General features: G+C 40.4%; 1 protein-coding gene across 3 annotated transcripts in view; it reads left to right on the forward strand.

Moving 5' to 3' along the window:
- DNAAF4 (dynein axonemal assembly factor 4) overlaps positions 1 to 22693 on the forward strand; it is an 86272-nt gene that overhangs the window by 10112 nt on the left and 53467 nt on the right. For all 3 annotated transcript variants that reach the window (XM_023228575.1, XM_023228576.2, XM_023228577.2), the window contains one exon: positions 4031 to 4164. In XM_023228575.1, the coding sequence (XP_023084343.1) occupies positions 4031 to 4164 (134 nt within the window). The remainder of the gene's footprint in view (positions 1 to 4030; positions 4165 to 22693) is intronic.

A 22693-nucleotide genomic window follows, 5' to 3' on the forward strand; every position in this document is an offset into this window, starting at 1 on the left:
TTTTTTTTTTTTTTTTTTTTTTTTTTTTTTTTTTTTTTTTTTTTTAGTGAGCCCCAGACTACCTAAAGAGTTTTAAATAATCAGATTCCTGTTTTTTGACCTCTAACTTCCTCTGTGACTCAGTAAGTCTATATTGGGGCCTGAGGATGTCATAAAACACACCCAGGCTGTTTTGACTTCTTACCTAAAATTGAATGTACATTTATTTTGACTCTTGTAGATTAACTTTTTCTGCAAAGGACCAGATAGTATTTTAGACTTCACAGGTACTATGGCCTCTGTCACATCTATTCAGCTCTGCCATTGTAGCACAAAAGTAGCCACAGATGATTCATATTTATGGACATTGAAATTTGAATTTCATCTAATTTTTACATGCCACAAAATATTATTTTGATTTTTTTCATTCATTTAAAAATGTAAAAATTATTCAAGGCCTGTGGGCTGAGGGGAAACAGGTAACAGGTTGGATTTGGCCCAGGGGTCATAGTTTGCCAGCCTCTGATTTAGACAAATCAAAACAGTCCTAAAACTAACTTAAGCTGAGCACAGTGGCTCATGCTTGTAATCCCATCATTTTGGGAGGCCAAGGCAGGTGAATCACCTGAGGTCAGGAGTTTGAGACCAGCCTGGCCAACATGGTGAAACCCTGTCTCTACTAGAAATACAAAAATTAGTCAGGTGTGGTAGTGGGTACCTGTAATCCCAGCTACTTGGGAGGCTGATGCAGGAGAATCTCCTGAACCCAGGTGTTGGAGGTTGCAGTGAGCTGAGATCTCATCAGGGCACTCTAGCCTGGGCAACAGAGCGAGACTCCATCTCAAAAAAATAAATAAATAAAAAACCATTAATTTGTATCACAATTAATGAACACTGATTCTACTTCAGAAACCAGGTTTGAGATTCCTTGAGAAACCAAACTCACTTTGCCAGGTGTGGCGGCTCACGCCTGTAATCCCAGCACTTTGGGAGGCCGAGGTGGGCTGATCATCTGAGGTCGAGAGTTCGAGACCAGCCTGACCAACATGGGGAAACCCCATCTCTACTAAAAATACAAAATTAGCCAGGCGTGGTGGCGCATACCTGTAATCCCAGCTACTCATGAGGCTGAGGCAGGAGAACCACTTTAACCCAGGAGGCGGAGGTTGCAGTAAGCCGAGATTGTGCCATTGCATTCCAACCTGGGCAACAAGAGCGAAACTCAGTCTCAAAAAAAAAAGGAAAGAAAGAAAGAAAACTCAGTTTTGCCAGGTACAGTGGCTCATGCCTAAAATAATCTCAGCACTTTAGGAGGCCAAGGTAGAACGATCATTTGAGCCCAAGAATTCAAGACCAGCCTGGGCAACACAGGGAGACTTCACCTCTATTATAAAAAGAAAAAAATCAGCTGGGCATGGTGGCATGTGCCTTATAGTCCCAGCTACTTGGGAGGCTGAAGTAGGAGGATCACTTGAGCCCAAGAGTTGGAGGTTGCAGTGAGCCATGCTCATACTGCTGCACTCCAACCTGGGTGACAGTATGTGACCCTCTCTTAAAAAAAAGAAATCAAACTCAATTTTACTTGCAATTCAGTGGTATTATTTATTTAACCTTTTTTTCCACATAAAATATCGTGGAACTCCAGTTTATACACCAAGACCCTCTGCCTCATTATTCAAACTCTAATTTTTCTCATTTGTTCTGGAAATTCCTTCTTGATACATTCTTTATTTCTATTAGACATGGAGTATTTCATTTGGGAAGTTAATGCTTTTCCAGTATTTCTGCCCCTGAAGCTGACTCAACCGTCTACCTTCCTGTTTTTAAACAGGAGGAGAGATGAGAAGAGGCTTCAGACCTAGTTTCAGTCGGATGAATAAAATTACACACTTTTACTTACCTCTAACTGAAATTTAACATTCTCTTCAATTGTGAAGATGGCAACAAATGATAGTAGTGTCTTAGTCTGTTTGGGTACTGTAACAAAATACCATCAACTGAGAAGCTTATAAACAACAGAAATTTATTTCTCACAGTCCTCTAGGCTGGGAAGTCCAGATCAAGGTACCGGCAGGTTTGGTATGCAGTAAGGGCTCACTTTCCTGTAACTGGCACCTTGCTGTGTCCTCGCATGGCGGAAGGGGCAAATCTGTTTTCTGGGGCCTTCTTTATAAGGATACTACGTCCCAAAAGGCCTTACCTCCAAACACCATCACTTTAAGGGTTTGGATTTTAACATAAGAGTTTTAGGGAGACGTATAACATTCAGACCACAGCAAGCAGTATCAACAAAAACAAAAGTATGTTTATGTCAGAGATACCTCTTTTATACTCATTACAACTTTGAAATTACAATATTAGACTTGTTGCTATATATTAATGCATTAATTAAAGAAGCACATAATCGTGTATCACAATTTGGCCGGCCGCAGTGGCTCTTGCCTGTAATCCCAACACTTTGGGAGGCTGAGGCGGGCAGATCACGAGGTCAGGTGATCAAGACCATCCTGGCCGACATGGTGAAACCCCGTCTGTACTAAAAATACAAAAATTAGGTGGGTGTGGTGATGCATGCCCATAGTCCCAGCTACTTGGGAGGCTGAGGCAGGAGAATTGCTAATTGCTTGAACCCAGGAGTCGGAGGTTGCAGTGAGCTGAGATCGGGCCACGGCACTCCAGCCTGGCAACAGAGCAAGACTCTGGCTCAAAAAAAAAAAAAAAAAAAAGTAGTATATCACAATTTTATTTCTTAATGTTTTATGAGTGTTTTTAATATAACAAAGTTATATTTAATATATACAAAGTTTCTTTGTAGACCTATATATTTTATTTCATACATTTTAAAACATTATGAAAGGATCTATATTCACTACTCTGCCAAAGTGTCTGCTGCACAAAAAAGGTTAAGAACCCATGCTTGGGATATGCTTCATCCCTCTACCCACCCCTTATCTACTCTTCCCAACTTTATCTTCCCCTCAAGTTTTCTCATCTCCCCTTCTGTTTTTTTTTTTGCTCAAAGGCTACATCTTATCCCTCAGGCCCTGAGCCTTCCTTCTATAAGATAATTTACCCACTAATGGATCACAGCCTGCATTTTGTGAAACATTGGGCCACATCAAATATAAAAATAACTGAGTTCTTGCACGGTGGCTCATGCCTGTAATTCCAGCACTTTGGGAGGCCAAGGTAGGAGCATAGCTTGAACCCAGGAGTTGAAGACCAGCCTGGGCAATATAGTGAGACCTCGTCTCTACATAAAATTTAAAAATTAGCCGGATGTGGTGGCACATACCTGTAGTCCCAGCTACTCAGGAAGCTGAGGTAGGAGGATTGCTTGAGCCTAGGAGGTTAAGGTTGTGGTAAGCTGTGACTGCTCAACTGCACTCCAGCCTGGGTGACAGAGATCTTGTCTCAGGAAACCAAACAAACAAACAAATAAACTGTGAATGGCAAGGTTTTATATACATATGATATATAATATATATAATATGTAATATAAAATATATATTATATACGTATTATATATGATATATATATTAAAAATTTCATGCTATTTTATAATTTTTCATAGGGCTGGCCTTGTACTCTCATTAGGTGTAAATTATTGCTTTATATTTTTGAAGGCGATTGATCATTTTAGATGATCTCAACTCATCTTTCCTTGGAGACCTTGGAGTGATGATTTATTGTGATAAGGTTTATAAGCAAATAGCCCTAGTTTCCTAACAGAGAAGGAAGAGGATAAATGTGTCCTTGCACCTTCATCCTCACCCTCTCCCTCTCATTACCTCCCTCTTCTGTCCCTCCCCCACCCCTTCTTCTTCCTCTCCACCCCCTTCATTCTGTGGTCATTCATTATGACTACAGTTAGTTGCTTACCTTTTAGTATTAGCTTCTTGGCCAGTTTAATATTGAAAAATGTTTTCCATGCTCCTTGTGAAGTTGGGTCCAAAGAAATCTCATCCTGGCTCAGTTTATTTAAGTAGTTTTCTCATAAGTAAAGCAAATTTATCATAATTCTTATTTAGCAATATTCTGTACATTTCAGTTGACAAAGAGATGATGCAAAGAATTAGAGAAAAATCTATCTTACAAGCACAAGAGAGAGCAAAAGAAGCTACAGAAGCAAAAGCTGCAGCAAAGAGGGAAGATCAAAAATATGCACTAAGTGTCATGATGAAGGTAAGTTGCAGATTGACAGGCAAGTCCTCTAAAGAGATAATAGTAGACTGTGTGAGGTTAGTGAGTTCCAGCTACTGGACTTCCTCAGCATTTTCTTCATACTTTTTTTTATAGGACTTACTGTGTTATATAGGCTGTCTGCTATTTATATGTGTTTTTTATTTTTATTTTTACTTTTCTTGAGATGGAGTCTCCCTCTGTCACCCAGGTTGGAGTGCAGTGGCATGATCTCGGCTTACTGCAAGCTCTGCCTCCCAGGTTCGTGCCATTCTCCTGCCTCAGCCTCCTGAGTAGCTGGGACTACAGGTGCCCGCCACCACACCCAGCTAATTTTTTTTTGTATTTTTAGTAGAGACAGGGTTTTACCATGTTAGCCAGGATGGCCTTGATCTCCTGACCTCATGATCTGCCCATCTCAGCCTCCCAGAGTGCTGGGATTATAGGCGTGATCTACTGCGCCTGACCTATATATGTTCTTGGAAATCTGAATGAAAGTCAAAGGTATAAAAGTTGGATAATTGTTTCAGGGAGAGGGTTCTATTTCTAGGGGAGTAAAAATAAAGTTGCAATGGTGCAAGTGTTTTGCTTCTTTATAAATCTTGGAGTAACGGATATGATTTTTAAAACAAGAAAAGCATATTTAAAACACTATGTCAAATTTTTTTAACTGTTAAGAGTTTTAAGTGAAAGTTTTAATCAGCAATATATTTTTTGAGAAACAATTCACATTCCATATAATTTACCCATTTAAAGTGGTAAAAAAAAAAAAAAACAATTTAATAGTTTTTAGTACATTCACAGTTGTGTAACCATTACTACAGTCAATTTTAGAACATTTTCATCACCCCCCAAAAACACCAATACCCATTAGCAGCCACCCCCCGTTTACGCTAACATTTAGTCTTAGGCAACTGCTTATCTACTTTCTGTCTCAATAGATTTACCTATTTTGACTAATTTTTACAAAAAAATTATTATCTCAGGCTGAGCACGGTGGCTCATGCCTGTAATCCCAGCACTTTGAGAGATCAAGGTGGGCAGATCACGAGGTCAGGAGTTCAAGACCAGCCTGGACAACATAGTGAAACCCCGTTTCTATTAAAAATACAAAAATCATCCAGGCATGGTGGTGGGCACCTGTAATCCCAGCTACTCGGGAGGCTGAGGCAGGAAAATCGCTTGAACTTGGGAGATGGAGGTTGCAGTGAGCAGAGATCACACCACTGCACTCCAGCCTGGCTGACAGAGTGAGACTCTGTCTTAAAAAAAAATTTCTTATCTCAGGTTCCCATTTTGACATCTTGAAATGACTAAGGAATCTATAGTATGCATTATTTAAGATTTTTTATGGACCCATGACTGTTTTTTGGATTTTCATAACTAGCATTGTTTTTTTATCATCAACAGTTCATGATTCCAAAGATTTCTCCACTTCTTTTATCACTTTTACTTAACTTTTATATATAGCGTATGGTTATATACTTTGTCTTTTTTTTTTTGAAATGGAGTCTGGCTCTGTTGCCCAGGCTGGAGCACAGTGGTACGATCTTGGCTCACTGCAACCTCCACCTCTCAGGTTCAAGCAATTCTCATGCCTTAGTCTCCTGAGTAGCTGGGACTATAGATGTGCACCACCACGCCTGGCTAATTTTTTGTATTTTTAGTAAAGACGGGGTTTCACCATATTGGCCGGGCTGGTCTCGAGCTCCTGACCTCAAGTGATTCACCCGCCTTGGCCTCCCAAAGTGTTAGGATTACAGGCATGAGTCACCACATTCAGCCATATAGTTTGTCTTTTACTTAGTAATTGAACTGGTCAGCTGGTCAAAGATTCCTGCCTTTAGTATACTTAATTCCATCTTTTCTTTATTGTGTGATCACAGCTGTTGACCTTTTGATTTTATCATTTTCCTGAATTTAAAAAAATAATATAAAATTTGTGGCAATAGTTAAATATTCACTGAAATAATAAAACAGTTAAATAATGGCACACATACTGCTGTATTGGTATGTCAAAACAGAACAATTAACCAGCAGGAAGCACCACTATGCTGTACCTTGAAGCTTTTCATCTACTAATGTATGAAAGCTTGACTTTGGTATTTGGAAAGGTGATTTAGAGGAATTAATATATAAAATACGAAGATACGGGTTATATTAAGAGAACAGAGCCTACAAAAGCCAGTATTCCGTTCCACAAACTGTTTTCTCTCTTCCCTCAGTAGCGTTGAGGGACTATGTTTTGTTTCATCCTTATTATAGCCATTTTCAAGTAAAGTGGTGCTCACACATTTGGATGAATTAATATGAATGCATTGCTGTAGTACTATGTACCTGTAGCACACATCTACTTTGGTGAATAGCTGAAGGTATTTTCACTCTGTGCAATCTTAGACACTTCTTAGAAAAGAACTTTGATGATCCAGTAAGAGCAAAGAGTAACAAAAGGCAACCTATTGTTAGCTTAAGTTAGCATAAATTAATTTAAAACTTGAAGGACATCTACCAAAAATTAGTGGTTTTCAAGTAGTAACCTTTTAAAAAATAATTAGCGGGGCTGTGTCAATTCGCTATGCTGTGTGTACAGGTATTATTCTGCTTTAGCTACCATAACAAAACGTTCTTTAACAGAAATTTATTTTCTTATAGATCAAGGTCTGGTAGGGTCTCTTTCTGGTTAGACTCTCTGCTCTTGGGGCCTTCTTGCTGTGTTCTCACATGGTGGAGAGAGAGCACACAAGGAAGCTCTTCTGTGTTTCTTATAAGGACACCAATCCTATGAGATCAGGGCCCCACCCTAATAACTTCATTTAACCTTGATTACTTCTATAGAGGCCAGACTATGTACAAATGTAGTCACACTGAAGGTTAGAGCTTCAACACAGGAATTTTGGAGGGAAACAAATGTTTAATCTGTAACACTGTGTAATAAACCATCCAAAAGTTAGTGGCTTAAAACAACAAACACTTCTCAAACTTTTTTGTGTTGGTTAGATGATTCTTGTAATCTGAGGCTGGCTCAGTTGTGACTGGATGTTCTAGGGTGGCTTCACTCACGTGTCTAGAGCCTTCACTGAGAGAGCTGAAGCATCTCCCCATGTAGTATCTCATCCTTCAGGAGCCTAGCCCAGGTTTCTTTGCTTGGTAGTCTTAAGAATCCTAGCATCAAGAGAGGGAAAGCCCCACTGCACAAGTGCTTTTAAAGCTTCTACTGTGTCATATTTGCTTATGTACCATTAGCCACAGCAAGTCACATAGCCAAGCCCAGATTTAAGGGTTGGAAAAATACACTGTATTTCTTCTTGGAAAGAAGGATTAAGTCACATTGCAAAGTAGTATATATATAGGGATGGGAAGAATTCGTGGCCATTTTATAGTTTACTCTGTTTAAATTTAAAAATTAGGATTTAATTATAAAGGGGATTTGAGTCATCTAGCAAAAAAAGTTCAAAGATAGAACAATGATCAGATGTGGTTAAATCAACATTTGGACCCCATCTCTCGCATTGCCTTTTCTTTGTGCCTGCTTCGTTCTTGGGTTGATGATAGTGAGATGATCCACATCTGTACTTAATAGGGCCTGGAGGAAGATAAACCATCGGATATTTTGACTCTCTTTGGCTCTCTTTTAAGCTCCATAAAATAATGATTTCGGATATTGTGTGACAATATTAATAATGATAATTTTGTTGTTTTTTGTTTGTGTGTTTGTTTGTTTTGAGACAGGGTCTCATTCTGTTGCCCAAGCTGGAGTGCGGTGACTCAATCTTGGCTCACTGCATCCTCCGCCTTTCAGGTTCAAATGATTGTCCTGCCTCCCCAGTAGCTGGCACTACAGACATGTGCCACCACGCATGGCTAATTTTTGCATTTTTTGGTAGAGATGGAGTTTCACGATGTTGGCCAGGCTGGTCTTAAACTCCTGACCTCAGGTGATCTGCCTGCCTCAGCCTCCCGAAGTGCTGGGATTACAGGCATGAGCCACCATGCCCAGCTGAGTTTTATGTATGTTTACATGCACCTTTGTTTCAAGTCATTATTGTTTCAGATTTGGTTCACTACATCAGCTTCTCTGTATCTTTGTTGCAGATCTATCATTCATTAACTAACAAACATTATTGAACACTGTGAAAGGTGCTGAGACACAGCTGAACAAGCCAGTCTTCACTTTCACTTTACTCATAGTCTAAAGAGGGTAACAGACAAGAAAAATCAAAGGTTGTACCAAATATGCATAAGTGATCATTGGAGGATATAAAGAAAACACTGGTTTGCGTCCAGCCTGGGCAACATGGCAAAACCCCATCTCTACTAAAAATACAAAAACATTAGCCAGGCATGGTGGTGTGCACCTGTAGTTCCAGCTACTTGGGAGGCTGAGGTAGGAGGATCACTTGAATCTGGGAGGTGAAAGTTGCATAAGCCAAGATCATTGCACTGCTGCATTCCAGCCTAGGTGACAGTAAGACCCTGTCTCAAGGGAAAAAAAAGAAAAACAAAAAAGAAAGAAAAAGAAAAAAAAAAACGCTGGTACAAGATTGGTATTTCAGCCGGGCGCAGTGGCTCATGCCTGTAATCCCAGCCTGAGGCGGGCAGATCATGAGGTCTGGAGATCAAGACCATCCTGGCTAACACGGTGAGACCTCGTCTCTACTAAAAAAATACAAAAAAATTAGCCAGGCGTGGTGGCGGGCGCCTGTAGTTCCAGCTACTCAGGAGGCTGAGGAGGAGAATGGCGTGAACCCAGGAGGCGGAACGTGCAGCGAGCCGAGATCACGCCACTGCACTCCAGCTTGGGTGACAGTGAGATTCCGCCTCAAAAAAAAAAAAAAAAAAAAGATTGGTATTTCCTCCTGAGAGTATGGTCAAGCTGAATCCTGGAGAACAAATCACAGTTAGGTTCCTGGTAGCAAGAGAGGGAAAACCTCATTGCAAAAGTGCTTTTAAAACCCCTGCTGTGTCATATTTCCTAATGTACCATTAGCCAAATCAAGTCATATAGCCAAGTCCAGATTTAAAGATTGGAAAAATAGATTATACTTCTTCTTGGGAAGCGAGGTATAATGGGAAAATGACATCACAGTTTGGGTAAGTATATGAAAATAAGACACACAAGGGAACATTTATTGGTCAGAAATAATATCCTAAGATTTTGAAAAAATTTCTCAAAGGTAATAGAGAACTGTCTTAAGGGATTTTCAACAAAAATGTAAAATTAGTTGGGTTTTGTCTTTTAGAAAGCTCATTCTGGCTAATGAGTTTGAAGAGGTTGCAGGGAGGAGGCAGAGTTTTTGTAAAGATGGAGAAATTTTGAGCATACTTATATGTTGAATAAGGAAGCTAGTAAAGAGGGAAAGGTTGATAATACAAGAGAGAAGATTGATGATGGAGCTGTTTTCTGGTGATATGGGGACATTTTATCTTTTTTGTTAATTAAAAAAAAATTTTTTTTTTGGAGACAGGATCTGTTGTCCAGGTTGGAGTGCAGTTACAGCTCACTGCATTGACCTTCCAGGCTCAAGAGATCCTCCCATCTCAGCTTCCCAAGTAGCTGGGACTGTAGGCATATGCCACCATGCCCTGCTAATTTTTTTGTAATTTTTTAGAGATGGGATCTCACTATGTTGCCCAGAAGGAACAAAGAATAGATATCTAAGGATCTGGAAAATTCTTAAGCACACAGATAATTAAAGGAATTTTTACTTTGCTTGGTAAAGAAGCAGGGTTGGCCGGGCATGGTGGCTCATGCCTGTAATTCCAGCACATTGGAAGGCCGAAGCGGGCAGATCACCTGAAGTCAGGAGTTCGATTTCAGCCTGGTCAATATGGTGAAATCCTGTGTCTTCTAAAAATACACAAATTAGCCAGGTGTGGTGGCAGCTACCTGTCATCCCAGCTACTCTGGAGGCTGACTCAGGAGAATTGCTTGAACCCAGGAAGTAGAGGTTGCAGTGAGCCGAGATCACGCCATTGCACTCCAGCCTGGGTGACAAAGAGTGAAATTTCATCTCAAAAAAAAAAAAACAAAAAACCAACCAACCAAACAAAAACACGAGGCAGGGTCATCGACAGAAAGGGAGAGATTGAGGTGGAGGTATAGGGATGTGAGGTGATTAGTGGAAGCTTGGAATACTGATGCCAGACTAATCTTCCAAAATGTGCTTTTTTTCCTCTTTGGTAATCTTGGCTGCTACTGCCTACTTTCCTTCCTCACTATTTTGTTCTGTAGGTTATCAACTTCTATCTTGATTTTTTTTTTATCACTTTGTTTTTGTTTTGTTTTCCACTCCAGTGGAACTCTTTTTTTTCTGACTGATCTTTTAAACTGGATAGGTCAAATTTGAAGTGTGTTTTTCTGCTGTGGTTTTTTAAAGTTGAAACCCAGAAACCTTAATCTTTGAAAGAGCTTTGCCTGGTCACGCAGATAAGGTATGAGTTGCTAGTTGTCTAGGTAATGCCATAGGACCTCAAAATGATCCTTATCAGTGAATGCACATGCCGTGTTTATCACTAACTAATGTACAAAAAGACCACAATGAACTGCTTTGCCATTTTATTCTATTTTATTTGTTATTTTATTTTATTTTTTATTTTTTTGAGACAGAGTCTCACTCTTGTCGCCCAGGCTGGAGTGCAGTGGCGTGATCTCAGTTCACTGCAACCTCCACCTCCCAGATTCAAGCGATTCTCCTGCCTCAGCCTCCCGAGTAACTGGAATTACAGGCGTCTGCCACCACGCCTGGCTAATTTTTGTATTTTTGTAGAGACGGGGTTTCACCATGTTGACCAGGCTGGTCTCGAACTCCTGACCTCAGGTGATCCACTCGCCTCGGCCTCCCAAAGTGCTGGGATTACATACATAATACATACATATTTACATATATTTTTAAATATTTTTAAAATTCATTTTTCTTTTTTCTTTTTATTGTTATACTTTAAGTTCCAGGGTACGTGTGCACAACGTGCTGCTTTGTTACATATGTATACATGTGCCATGTTGGTGTGCTGTACCCATTAACTCATCATTTACATGAGGTATATCTCCTAATGCTATCCCTTCCCCTTCCCCCCACCCCACGACAGGCCCCAGTGTGTGATGTTCCCTAACCTGTGTTTGAGTGATCTCATTGTTCAATTCCTACCTGTGAGTGAGAACATGTGGTGTTTGATTTTCTGTCCTTGTGATAGTTTGCTGAGAATGATGGTTTTCAGCTTCATCCATGTCCCTACAAAGGACATGAACTCATCGTTTTTATGGCTGCATAGTATTCCATGGTGTATATGTGCCACATTTCTTAATCCAGTCTATCATTGATGGGCATTTGGGTTGGTTCCAAGTCTTTGCTATTGTGTATAGTACTGCAATAAACATATGTGTGCATGTAAAGATAGCAGCATGATTTATAATCTTTTGGGTATACACCCAGTAATGGGATGGCTGGGTCAAATGGTGTTTCTGGTTCTAGAGCCTTGAGGAATCACCATACTGTCTTCTGCAATGGTTGAACTAGTTTGCAGTCCCACCAACGGTGTAAAAGCATTCCTATTTCTCCACATCCTCTCCAGCACCTGTTGTTTCCTGACTTTTTAATGATCGCCATTCTAACTGGTGTGAGATGGTGTCTCATTGTGGTTTTGACTTGCATTTTTCTGATGGCCAGTGATGATGAGCATTTTTTCATGTGTCTGTTGGCTATATAAATGTCTTCTTTTGAGAAATGTCTGTTCATATCCTTTGCCCACTTTTTGATGGGGTTGTTTGATTTTTTTCTTGTAAATTTGTTTAAGTTCTTTGTAGATTCTGGATATTAGCCCTTTGTCAGATGGGTAGATTGTAAAAATTTTCTCCCATTCTGTAGGTTGCCTGTGCACTCTGATGGTAGTTTCTTTTGCTGTGCAGAAGCTCTTTAGTTTAATTAGATCCCGTTTTTCTATTTTCTATTTTGTTGCTTTTAGTGTTTTGGTCATAAAGTCCTAGCCCATGCCTATGTCCTGAATGGTATTGCCTAGGTTTTCTTCTAGGGTTTTTATGGTTTTAGGTCTAACATTTAAGTCTTTAATCCATCTTGAATTAATTTTTGTATAAGGTATAAGGAAGGGATTCAGTTTCAGCTTTCTACATACGGTTAGCCAGTTTTCCCAGCACCATTTATTACATAGGGAATCCTTTCCCCATTTCTTGTTTTTGTCAGGTTTGTCAAAGATCAGATGGTTGTAGATGTGTGGTATTATTTCTGAGGGCTCTGTTCTGTTCCAGTGTTCTATATCTCTGTTTTGGTACCAGTAACATGCTGTTTTGGTTGCTGAAGCCTTGTAGTATAGTTGGAAGTTAGGTAGCGTGATGCCTCCAGCTTTGTTCTTTTTGTTTAGGAATGTCTTGGCAATGTGGGCTCTCTTTTGGTTCCATATGAAATTTAAAGTAGTTTTTTCCAATTCTGTGGAGAAAGTCATTGGCAGCCTGATGGGGATGGCATTGAATCTGTAAATTACCTTGGGCAGTATGGCCATTTTCATGATATTGATTCTTGATTCTTCCTATCCATGAGCATGGAATGTTTTCCCATTTGTGTTCTCTTTTATTTCGTTGAGCAGTGGTTTGTGGTTCTCCTTGAAGAGGTCCTTCACATCGCTTGTAAGTTGGATTCCTAGGTATTTTATTCTCTTTGAAGCAATTGTGAATGGGAGTTCACTCATGATTTGGCTCTCTGTCTGTTCTTGGTGTATAGGAATGCTTGTGATTTTTGCACACTGATTTTGTATCCTGAGACTTTGCTGAAGTTGCTTATCAGCTTAAGGAGATTTTGGGCTGAGACGATGGGGTTTTCTAAATATACAATCATGTCATCTGCAAACAGGGACAATTTGACTTCCTCTTTTCCTAATTGAATACCCTTTATTTCTTTCTCTTGCCTGATTGCCCTGGCTAGAACTTCCAACACTACGTTGAGTAGGAGTGGTGACAGAGGGCATCCCTGTCTTCTGCCCGTTTTCAAAGGGCATGCTTCTAGTTTTTGCCAATTCAGTATGATATTGTCTGTGGATTTGTCATAAATAGCTCTTAGTATTTTGAGATACGTCCCATGAATACCTAGTTTATTGAGAGTTTTTAGCATGAAGGGCTGTTGAATTTTGTTGAAGGCCTTTTCTGCATCTATTGAGATAATCACGTGGTTTTGGTCTTTGGTTCTGTTTATGTGATGGATTACGTTTTTTGATTTGTGTATGTTGAATCAGCCTTGCATCCCAGGGATGAAGCCAACTTGATTGTGGTGGATAGGCTTTTTGATGTGCTGCTGGATTCAGTTTGCCAGTATTTTATTGAGGATTTTTGCATAGATGTTCATCAGGGATATTGGTCTAAAATTCTCTTTTTTTGTTGTGTCTCTACCAGGCTTTGGTATCAGGATGATGCTGACCTCATAAAATGAGTTAGGGAGGATTCCCTCTTTTTCTGTTGATTGGAGTAGTCTCAGAAGGAATGATACCAGCTCTTCTTTGTACCTCTGGCAGAATTCGACTGTGAATCCTTCTGGTCCTGGACTTTTTTTGGTTGGTAGGCTTTTAATTATTGCCTCAATTTCAGCCTGCCATTGGTCTTTTCAGGGATTCAACTTCTTCCTGGTTTAGTCTTGGCAGGGTGTATTTGTCCAGGAATTTATCCATTTCTTCTAGATTTTCTAGTTTATTTGCATAGAGGTGTTTTTAGTATTCTCTGATGGTAGTTTGCATTTCTGTGGGATCAGTGGTGATATCACCTTTATCATTTTTTATTGCATATATTTGATTGTTCTCTCTTTTCTTCTTTATTAGTCTTGCTAGTGGTCTATCAATTTTGTTGATCTTTTCAAAACACCAGCTCCTGGATTCATTGATTTTTTTGAAGAGTTTTTTGTGTCTCTATCTCCCTCAGTTCTGCTCTGATCTTAGTTATTTCTTGCCTTCTGCAAGCTTTTGAATGTGTTTGCTCTTGCTTCTCTAGTTCTTTTAATTGTGATCTTAGGGTGTCGATTTTAGATCTTTCCTGCTTTCTCTTGTGGGCATTTAGTGCTATAAATTTCCCTCTACACATTGCTTTAAATGTGTCCCACAGATTCTAGTATGTTGTGTCTTTGTTCTCATTGGGTATAAAGTACATCTTTATTTCTGCGTTCATTTAGTTATGTGCCCGGTAGTCATTCAGGAGCAGGTTGTTCAGTTTCCCTGTAATTGAGCAGTTTTGAGTGAGTTTCTTAATGCTGAGTTCTAGTTTGGTTGCACTGTGGTCTGAGAGACAGTTTGTGATAATTTCTGTTGTTTTACATTTGCTGAGGAGTGCTTTACTTCCAACTATGTGGTCAATTTTGGAATAAGTGCAATGTGGTGCTGAGAAGAATGTATATTCTGTTGCTTTGTGGTGGAGAGTTCTGTGGATGTCTATTAGGTCCTCTTAGTGCAGAGCTGAGTTCAGTTCCTGTATATCCTTTTAACTTTCTGTCTCGTTGATCTGTCTGATGTTGAGAGGGGGGTGTTAAAGTCTCCCATTATTATTGTATGGGAGTCTAAGTCTCTTTGTAGGTCTCTAAGGACTTGCTTTATGAATCTGGGTGCTCCTGTATTGGGTGAATATATATTTAGGATAGTTAGCTCTTCTTGTTGAATTGATCCCTTTACCATTATGTAATGGCCTTGTCTCTTTTGATCTTTGTTGGTTTAAAGTCTGTTTTATCAGAGACTAGGATTGCAACCCCTGCTTTTTTTTTTTTTGTTTTGTTTTCCATTTGCGTGGTAGATCTTCCTCCATCCCTTTATTTTGAGCTTATGTGTGTCTCTGCACGTGAGATGGATCTCCTAAATACAGACACTGATGGGTCTTGAGTCTTTATCCAATGTGCCAGTCTGTGTCTTTTAATTGGAGCATTTAGTCCTTTTACATTTAATGTTAATATTGTTATTTGTGAATTTGATCCTGTCATTATGATGTTAGCTGGTTATTTTGCTCGTTAGTTGATGCAGTTTCTTCTTAGCATCAATGGTCTTTACGTTTTGTAATGTTTTTGCAGTGGCTAGAACCGGTTGTTCTTTTCCATGTTTAGTGCTTCCTTCAGGGTCTCTTGTAAGGCAGGCCTGGTGGTGACAAAATCTCTCAGCATTTGCTTGTCTGTAAGGGGTTTTATTTCTCCTTCACTTATGAAGCTTAGTTTGGCTGGATGTGAAATTCTGGGTTGAAAGTTCTTTTCTTTAAGAATGTTGAATATTGGCCCCTACTCTCTTCTGGCTTGTAGAGTTTCTGCCAAGAGATCTGCTGTTAGTCTGATGGGCTTCCCTTTGTGAGTAACCTGACCTTTCTCTCTGAATGCCCTTAATATTTTTTCCTTCATTTCAACTTTGGTGAATCTGACAATTATGTGTCTTGGAGTTGTTCTTCTCGAGGAGTATCTTTGTGGTGTTCTCCGTATTTCCTGAATTTGAATGTTGACCTGCCTTACTAGGTTGGGGAAGTTTTCCTGGATAATATCCTGAAGAGTGTTTTCCAATTTGGTTCCATTCTCCCCATCACTTTCAGGTACACCAATCAGACGTAGATTTGGTCTTTTCACATAGTCCCATATTTCTTGGAGGCTTTGTTTGTTTCTTTTTACTCTTTTCTCTCTAAGCTTCTCTTCTCGCTTCATTTCATTAATTTGATCTTCAGTCACTGATACCCTTTCTTCCACTTGATCGAATCGGCTACTGAAGCTTGTGCGTGCATCACATAGTTCTCATGCGGTGGTTTTCAGCTCTATCAGGTCTTCTCTACCCCTTGCTGCCGCCCTGAGGTTTGATCTCAGACTGCTGTGCTAGCTGTGAGCGAGGCTTCGTGGGCGTGGGACCCTCCGAGACAGACACGAAATACAATCTCCTGGTGTGCCACTTGTTAAGACCGTTGGAAAAGTGCAATATTAGAGTGGGAGTGTCCCGATTTTCCAGGTACCGTCTGTCACGTCTTCCCTTGGCTAGGAAAGGGAATTTCCCCGACCCCTTGCACTTCCTGGGTGAGGCGATGCCCCGCTCTGCTTCAGCGCACACTCCATGGGCTGCACCCACTGTCTGACAAGCCCCAGTGAGATGAGCCTGGTACTTCAGTTGGAAATGCACAAATCACCCGTCTTCTGCGTTGCTCATGCTGGGAGCTGTAGACTGGAGTTGTTCCTATTCGGCCATCTTGGAACCTCCTAAAATTTATTTTTCAGTAGTTGTTCTATGTTCCTTTAACTGATCACAATCTACTTCAGGTTAATACTGACTCAGTTCCAGTAAAATATAGCAACTTGCTCTAATATAACTCCATTTTCTACTCCTACCTTTGTGCTATTAGTGCCATTCAGGTGTATGTATATGCATATATACTTGTTGTAATCCCAACAATATGTGTTATGATTTTACATTAAAAATCATTGTTTCTTAAAAAATCTTAGGTTTTTAAATAAATGAAGAGTAGAAAGCAAAAATATATATATATTGTGTTTTTAAAAAGTTTATTTTCTAATTGTGATAAAATATACCTAACATAAAATTTACCATCTTTAAGTATATAGTTCAGTGGCATTAAGTGTGTTGGCAACCATCACTACTGGCCATCTCCAGAACTCTTTTCTTTTCTTTTCTTTTCTTTTTTGAGTTGGAGTCTCGCTGTGTCGCCCAGGCTGGAGTGCAGTGGCACAATCTCAGCTCACTGCAACCTCCACCTCCCAGGTTCAAGTAACTCTCCTGCCTCAGCCTCCCGAGTAGCTGGGATTACAGGCACGTGCCACCACGCCCGGCTAATTTTTTGTATTTTTAGTAGAGACGGGGTTTCACCAAGTTGGCCAGGTTGGTCTCTTAACTCCTGACCTCAGGTGATCCGCCCTCCTCGGCCTCCCAAAGTGCTGGGATTACAGGCGTGAGCCACTGTGCCCAGCCCTCCAGAACTCTTTTCATCTTGCACAATTAAAACTCTGTACGCATTAAACAATAACTCTCTACCCTTGACAGCCACCATTCTACTTTTTGTTTCTATGAATTTGACTATTTTAGGTACTTCATGTAAGTGGAATTACACAGTGTTTGTCCTTTTGTGACCGTTTTATATTTTTTTTTAGCATACTTTGTCTTCAAGGTTCATCCTTGTTTTAGCTTGTGTAAAAATTTCCTTCCTTTTTAAGGCTGAATTATGTTCTATTAATATATATAGACCACATTTAAAAAATCTGTTTGTATTGTCTTTTATGCTTACCCACATATTCACCATTTCCCATACTCTTCATTCTTTGTTGTAGATATGAATTAGTTAATATCTGGTATCATTTTCCTTTTAGCCTGAAGATCTCTTTTTAGTGTACCTTTGTTTTCTTTTCTCTTTTAAGAGATAAGGTCTCACTCTGCTGTCCGGGTTAGAGTGCAGTGGTACAGTCATAGCTCACTGTAACTTCAAACTTCTGGTCTCAAGCAGTTTTCCTGCCTCAGTCTCCTGAGTAGCTGGGACTACATGCACACGCCACCATGTCTGTCTAGTAAAGATGGGGATACTCAGCTGGGTGCAGTGGCTCAAGCCTGTAATCCCAGCACTTTGGGAGGCCGAGACGGGCGGATCACGAGGTCAGGAGATCGAGACCATCCTGGCTAACATGGTGAAATCCCATCTCTACTAAAAAATACAAAAAAAAAAAAACTAGCCGGGCGAGGTGGCGGGCGCCTGTAGTCCCAGCTACTCGGGAAGCTGAGGCAGGAGAATGGTGTAAACCCGGGAGGCAGAGCTTGCAGTGAGCTGAGATCCGGCCACTGTACCCCAGCCTGGGTGACAGAGCGAGACTCCGTCTCAAAAAGAAAAAAAAAAAAAAGATGGGGATACTCTGTGTTACCCAGGCTGGTCTTGAACTCCTGGCCTCAAGCGATTCTCCTGCCTTGGCATCCCAAATCACACCTGGGAGTGCAGGTGTGAGCCACCACCCCATACCTGGCCCTTTTTAAAAAAAGTGTATCTTATAGAGCAGGTCTATTAGCAACATATTCCCTCTGTTTTCATTTGTCTTGGAATGTATTTTGCTTTCACTTGTGAAGAATAGTTTTGGTAAATATAAATTTTGTAGTTTATAGTTTTGTTTTTTTCTGTCGGTACTTTGAACATGTCATCTCGTTGTCTTCTATCCATTGTTTCACGAGAGAGCCTTAAAAGGTTGTGATAGACTCACCATGCTTCCGTAGCTCTCTCATTTACATGATCTTTCCACTAAATTTCTGACTACTTAGGCACTTATCCTAACCAGGACCTCAACCTCAGACCAACTGCAAATTTTTCCTCTTTATTCCCAACCAAGCCTACCACTTTTATCCAGCAACGCTACAGGTTTTCACTGCCCTACCCAGAAATGATCCCACCCTTTGTAGCGAGAAGCTGCTAGGTTCTTTTTGGTAGTTTCATGTTGGTATGGGTCGAGCATTTATAATAAAAAAATACAAAATCTGAAATGCCCCAGAATTTGTAACTTTTGAGCACCAACACAGTGCTCAAAGGACGTGCTCACTGTAGCATTTTGGGTTTCAGATTTTCGGAGTAAGGATGCTCAACCAGTATGTATTCTGCAATATTCCAAAATCTGAAAAAAATCTCAAATCTGAAACACTTCTAGTTCCAAGCATTTTGGACAAGGGATACTCAGTCTGTAAAATTGCCAGGCTCATCATCCTAGCTGGGAGGGAGTGTTAGGAGCAACCTCAGGCCGAAGGGCACAGCTTCTTACTGTTCATACGTGTAACTTTAGCAGTTTTCTAGGCTAAAGACTTCTTTGTAGTCTTCTTTTGGTTAATTTCCAGTACCCTGAAATGGTTGTTTTTGTTAATTTTATCCAGTTTTATCCTTAGTATTTGTGGAGGGGAATTGCCAGCCTCTTCATGTTGCCACAAAATCTGCACATTGTCTTTGCAGATGAATTTTATATTTACTTATCCAGTTTCCTAAGAAGTCCTCTTGGTATTTTGGTTGAATTTACATTGACTTTGTAAATTTGCAGAGCATCAACATGTTTATAATATTGAGATTTCCCTCCAGGAACATGGCATTTATCTCTATTTATTTGGATTTACTTTACATCTCTCAGCAAAATTATTTAACACCCATATATGACTTGCTTTTATATTTTTTGTTTGTTTATTTTATGTTTGAGACAAAGTCTCTCTCTGTAGCCCAGGCTGGAGTGCAGTGGTGTGATCTTGGCTCACTCACTGCAACGTCCACCTCCTAGGTTCAAGCAATTCTCCTTCCTCAGCCCCCAGAGTAGCTGGGATTACAGGTGCGTGCCACTGCACCTGCCTAATTTTTTGTATTTTTTAGCAGAGACGGGATTTCACCATGTTGGCCAGGCTGGTCTTGAACTCCCAACTTCAGGTAATCCGCCCACCTCAGCCTCCCAAAATGCTAGGATTACAAACGTGAACCACCACGCCTGGCCTTATGACTTGCTTGTATTTTGCTAAACTTATTCATTTATGTTTTTCTGATGATTGCTGATGAAATAAATGTTTCCATTGTAGTTTCTAATTATTTATTGCCAGTTTGTAGGAAAGTAAGTTTGTTTTTATAAGTTTGTACAAGTTGATCTTGTTTTTTCTTTTGAGATGGAGCCTCATGCTGTCACCCAGGCTGGAGTGGAGTGGCGTAATCTTGGCTCACTGCAACCTCCGCCTCCTGGGTTCAAGCGATTCTTCTGCCTCAGCCTCCTGATTTGCTGGGACTACAGGCATACACCACCACGCCTGCCTAATTTTTATATTTTTAGTAGAGACAGGGTTTCACCATGTTGGCCAGGCCGGTTTCAAACTCCTGACCTTGTGATCCGCCCACCTCGGCCTCCCAAAGTGTTGGGATTACAGGCATGAGCCACTGCGTCTGGCTAGTTGATCTTATATGTGACTGCTGTGCTGAACTTACTTTGGTTTGTCACTTTATTATTTTGGTTATTTTAAGTAGTGTACTATTATTTACAAATGGTGGCAATTCTATCTCCTTGTAATCTATATTTGTATTTCTGATTTTTAAAATTTTATCATTTAGGTTCTGACCTCTAGGAAAATAGTAAAACATTAGGTATACTTGCCTTAGTGATTTTGCTGGAAATATTTCTAATATTTCTTTTATTTTTTATTTTTATTTTTGAGATGGAGTCTTGCCCTATCACCCAGGCTGGAGTGCAGTGGCATGATCTCGGCTTAATGCAGCCTCCACCTCCCAGGTTCAAGAGATTCTCCTGCCTCAGCTTCCTGAGTAGCTGGGACTACAGTTGTGTACCACCATGCCAGCTAATTTTTATATTTTTAGTAGAGATGGGAATTTTGCCATTTTGGCCAGGCTGGTCTCGAACTCCTGACCTCAGGTGATCCACCTGCGTCAGCCTCCCAAAGTGCTGGGATTACAGGCGTGAGCCACTGCGCCCGGCTATTTCTAATATTTCAACATGAAATATAACGTAGTCTTGGTCCTTCTATCCAGCTTATAAATTTTTATTTCTTATTTTTATTCCCAATATCAGCTGACATTTTGGCATACACTGACATCATATTGTTTTTCTCTATTGATTTCCTAATACCTTAAGTAAGAAAGACCCTATTTGATCGAGGTGTATTGTAATTTTAATATTTTCCTAGGTTAAGTTAGCCCTATTTCATCAAGGTGTATTATAATTTTAATATTTTCCTAGGTTAAGTTTGCGTATATACATATTTTTAGTTGTTTTTTTTTTTTGTTTGTTTGTTTGTTTTTTGAGATGGACTCTCCCTCTGTTGCCCAGGCTGGAGTGCAGTGGTGCAGTCTTGGCTCACTGCAACCTCTGCCTCTTGGGTTTAAGCAATTCTTGTGCCTCAGCCTCCTGAATAGCTGGGATTACAGGTGTGTGCTACCACACCTGGCTAATTTTTGTATTTTTAGTAGAGATGGGGTATCACCATTTTGGCCAGGCGTGTTTCTAATTCCTGACCTCAAGTGATTTGCCTAACTGGGCTTCCCAAAGTGTTGGGATTACAGGTGTGAGCCTCCGCAATGGGCTGAGTTTGCTAATATTTTATTTATAATTTTTGCATGTAATTCACAAGTGGGATTGGCTTAAAAAGAACAATGCCTTGTTGACCATTCATTCATTCTAGATTAAAAGAATTACACATTTCCTCTTTTTCAAAAATTTGGTTTAGGAACTATTCATTATTCTCCTATTAGTTGTATTTGCTGTCTGTATTAAACTAATAGCCTGTAGTAAATGGCATCCTTTTTTGAACAGTACAAACACCTAAAACCCAATTTCTTTATTTTATTTTATTATTATTATTATTATTTTTTTGAGAAGGAGTCTCACTGTGTCGCCCAGGCTAGAGTGCAGTGGGGCAGTTGTGGCTCACTGCAACCTCTGCCTCCGAGGTTCAAGTGATTCTCCTGCCTCAGCCTCCCAAGTAGCTGGAATTACAGGTGTGTGCTACCTAATTTTTGTATTATTAGTATAGACGGGGTTTCACCATGTTGGCCAGGTTGTTCCTGAACTCCTGACCTCAAGTGATCAACCTGCCTGGGCCTCCCAAAGTGCTAGGATTTCATGCATGAGTCACTGCCCCCGGCCATCCAGTTCCTTTATGTACAATGATTATTATTTTAGCCTTCTGAATTTTTCTGTTACTGCAGATTCCTTCGTTGTGTCTTCCCTGTATTAGATGATTTTTCTTTAAAAGACCTTCAAGGATTGTTTAATATTTGTCAGTGTCTGTGTTAAATTGTGTCTTTTCTGTATTAGATGATTTTTATTTAAAATATCTTTAAGGGCTGGGTGTGGTGGCTCACACCTGTAATCCCAGCACTTTGGGAGGTTGAGGCGGGTGGATCATTTGAAGTCAGGAGTTCGACATCAGCCTGGCCAACATGGTGAAACCCCGTCTCTACTAAAAATATAAAAATTAGAAGGGTGTGGTGGTACACGCCTGTAATCCCAGCTACTCAGGAGGCTGAGGCAGGAGAATTGTTGGAACCCGAGAGGCAGAGGTTGCAGTGAGTGAAGATCGCGCTACTGCACTCCAGCCTGGGTGACAGAACCAGACTCCATCTCAAAATAAATAAGTAAATAAATAAATAATAAAATATCTTTAAGAATTGTTTGGGCCAGGTGCGGTGGCTCACGCCTGTAATCCCAGCACTTTGGGAGGCCAAGGTGGGCGGATCACGAGGTCAGGAGATTGAGACCATCCTGGCTAACACAGTGAAACCCAGGCTCTACTAAAAATTCAAAAAATTAGCCAGGCGTAGTGGTGGGCGCCTGTAGTCCCAACTGCTCAGGAGGCTGAGGCAGGAGAATGACGTGAACCCAGAAGGCGGAGCCTGCAGTGAGCAGAGATCACGCCATTGCACTCCGCTCTGGGCGACAGTAAGACTCTGTCTCAAAAAAAAAAAACAAAAAGAAAAAGAAACATGAGAGACCTGGGCTTATGATTGGCACCTATGTGGGGACTGTCTTGTGGAATTGAGCCTGTAACCTGTGGGATCTAATGCTAGCTCCAGATAGAT

This window comes from Piliocolobus tephrosceles, chromosome 6 (genome assembly GCF_002776525.5).
Source record: "Piliocolobus tephrosceles isolate RC106 chromosome 6, ASM277652v3, whole genome shotgun sequence".
Taxonomy (NCBI): domain Eukaryota; kingdom Metazoa; phylum Chordata; class Mammalia; order Primates; family Cercopithecidae; genus Piliocolobus; species Piliocolobus tephrosceles.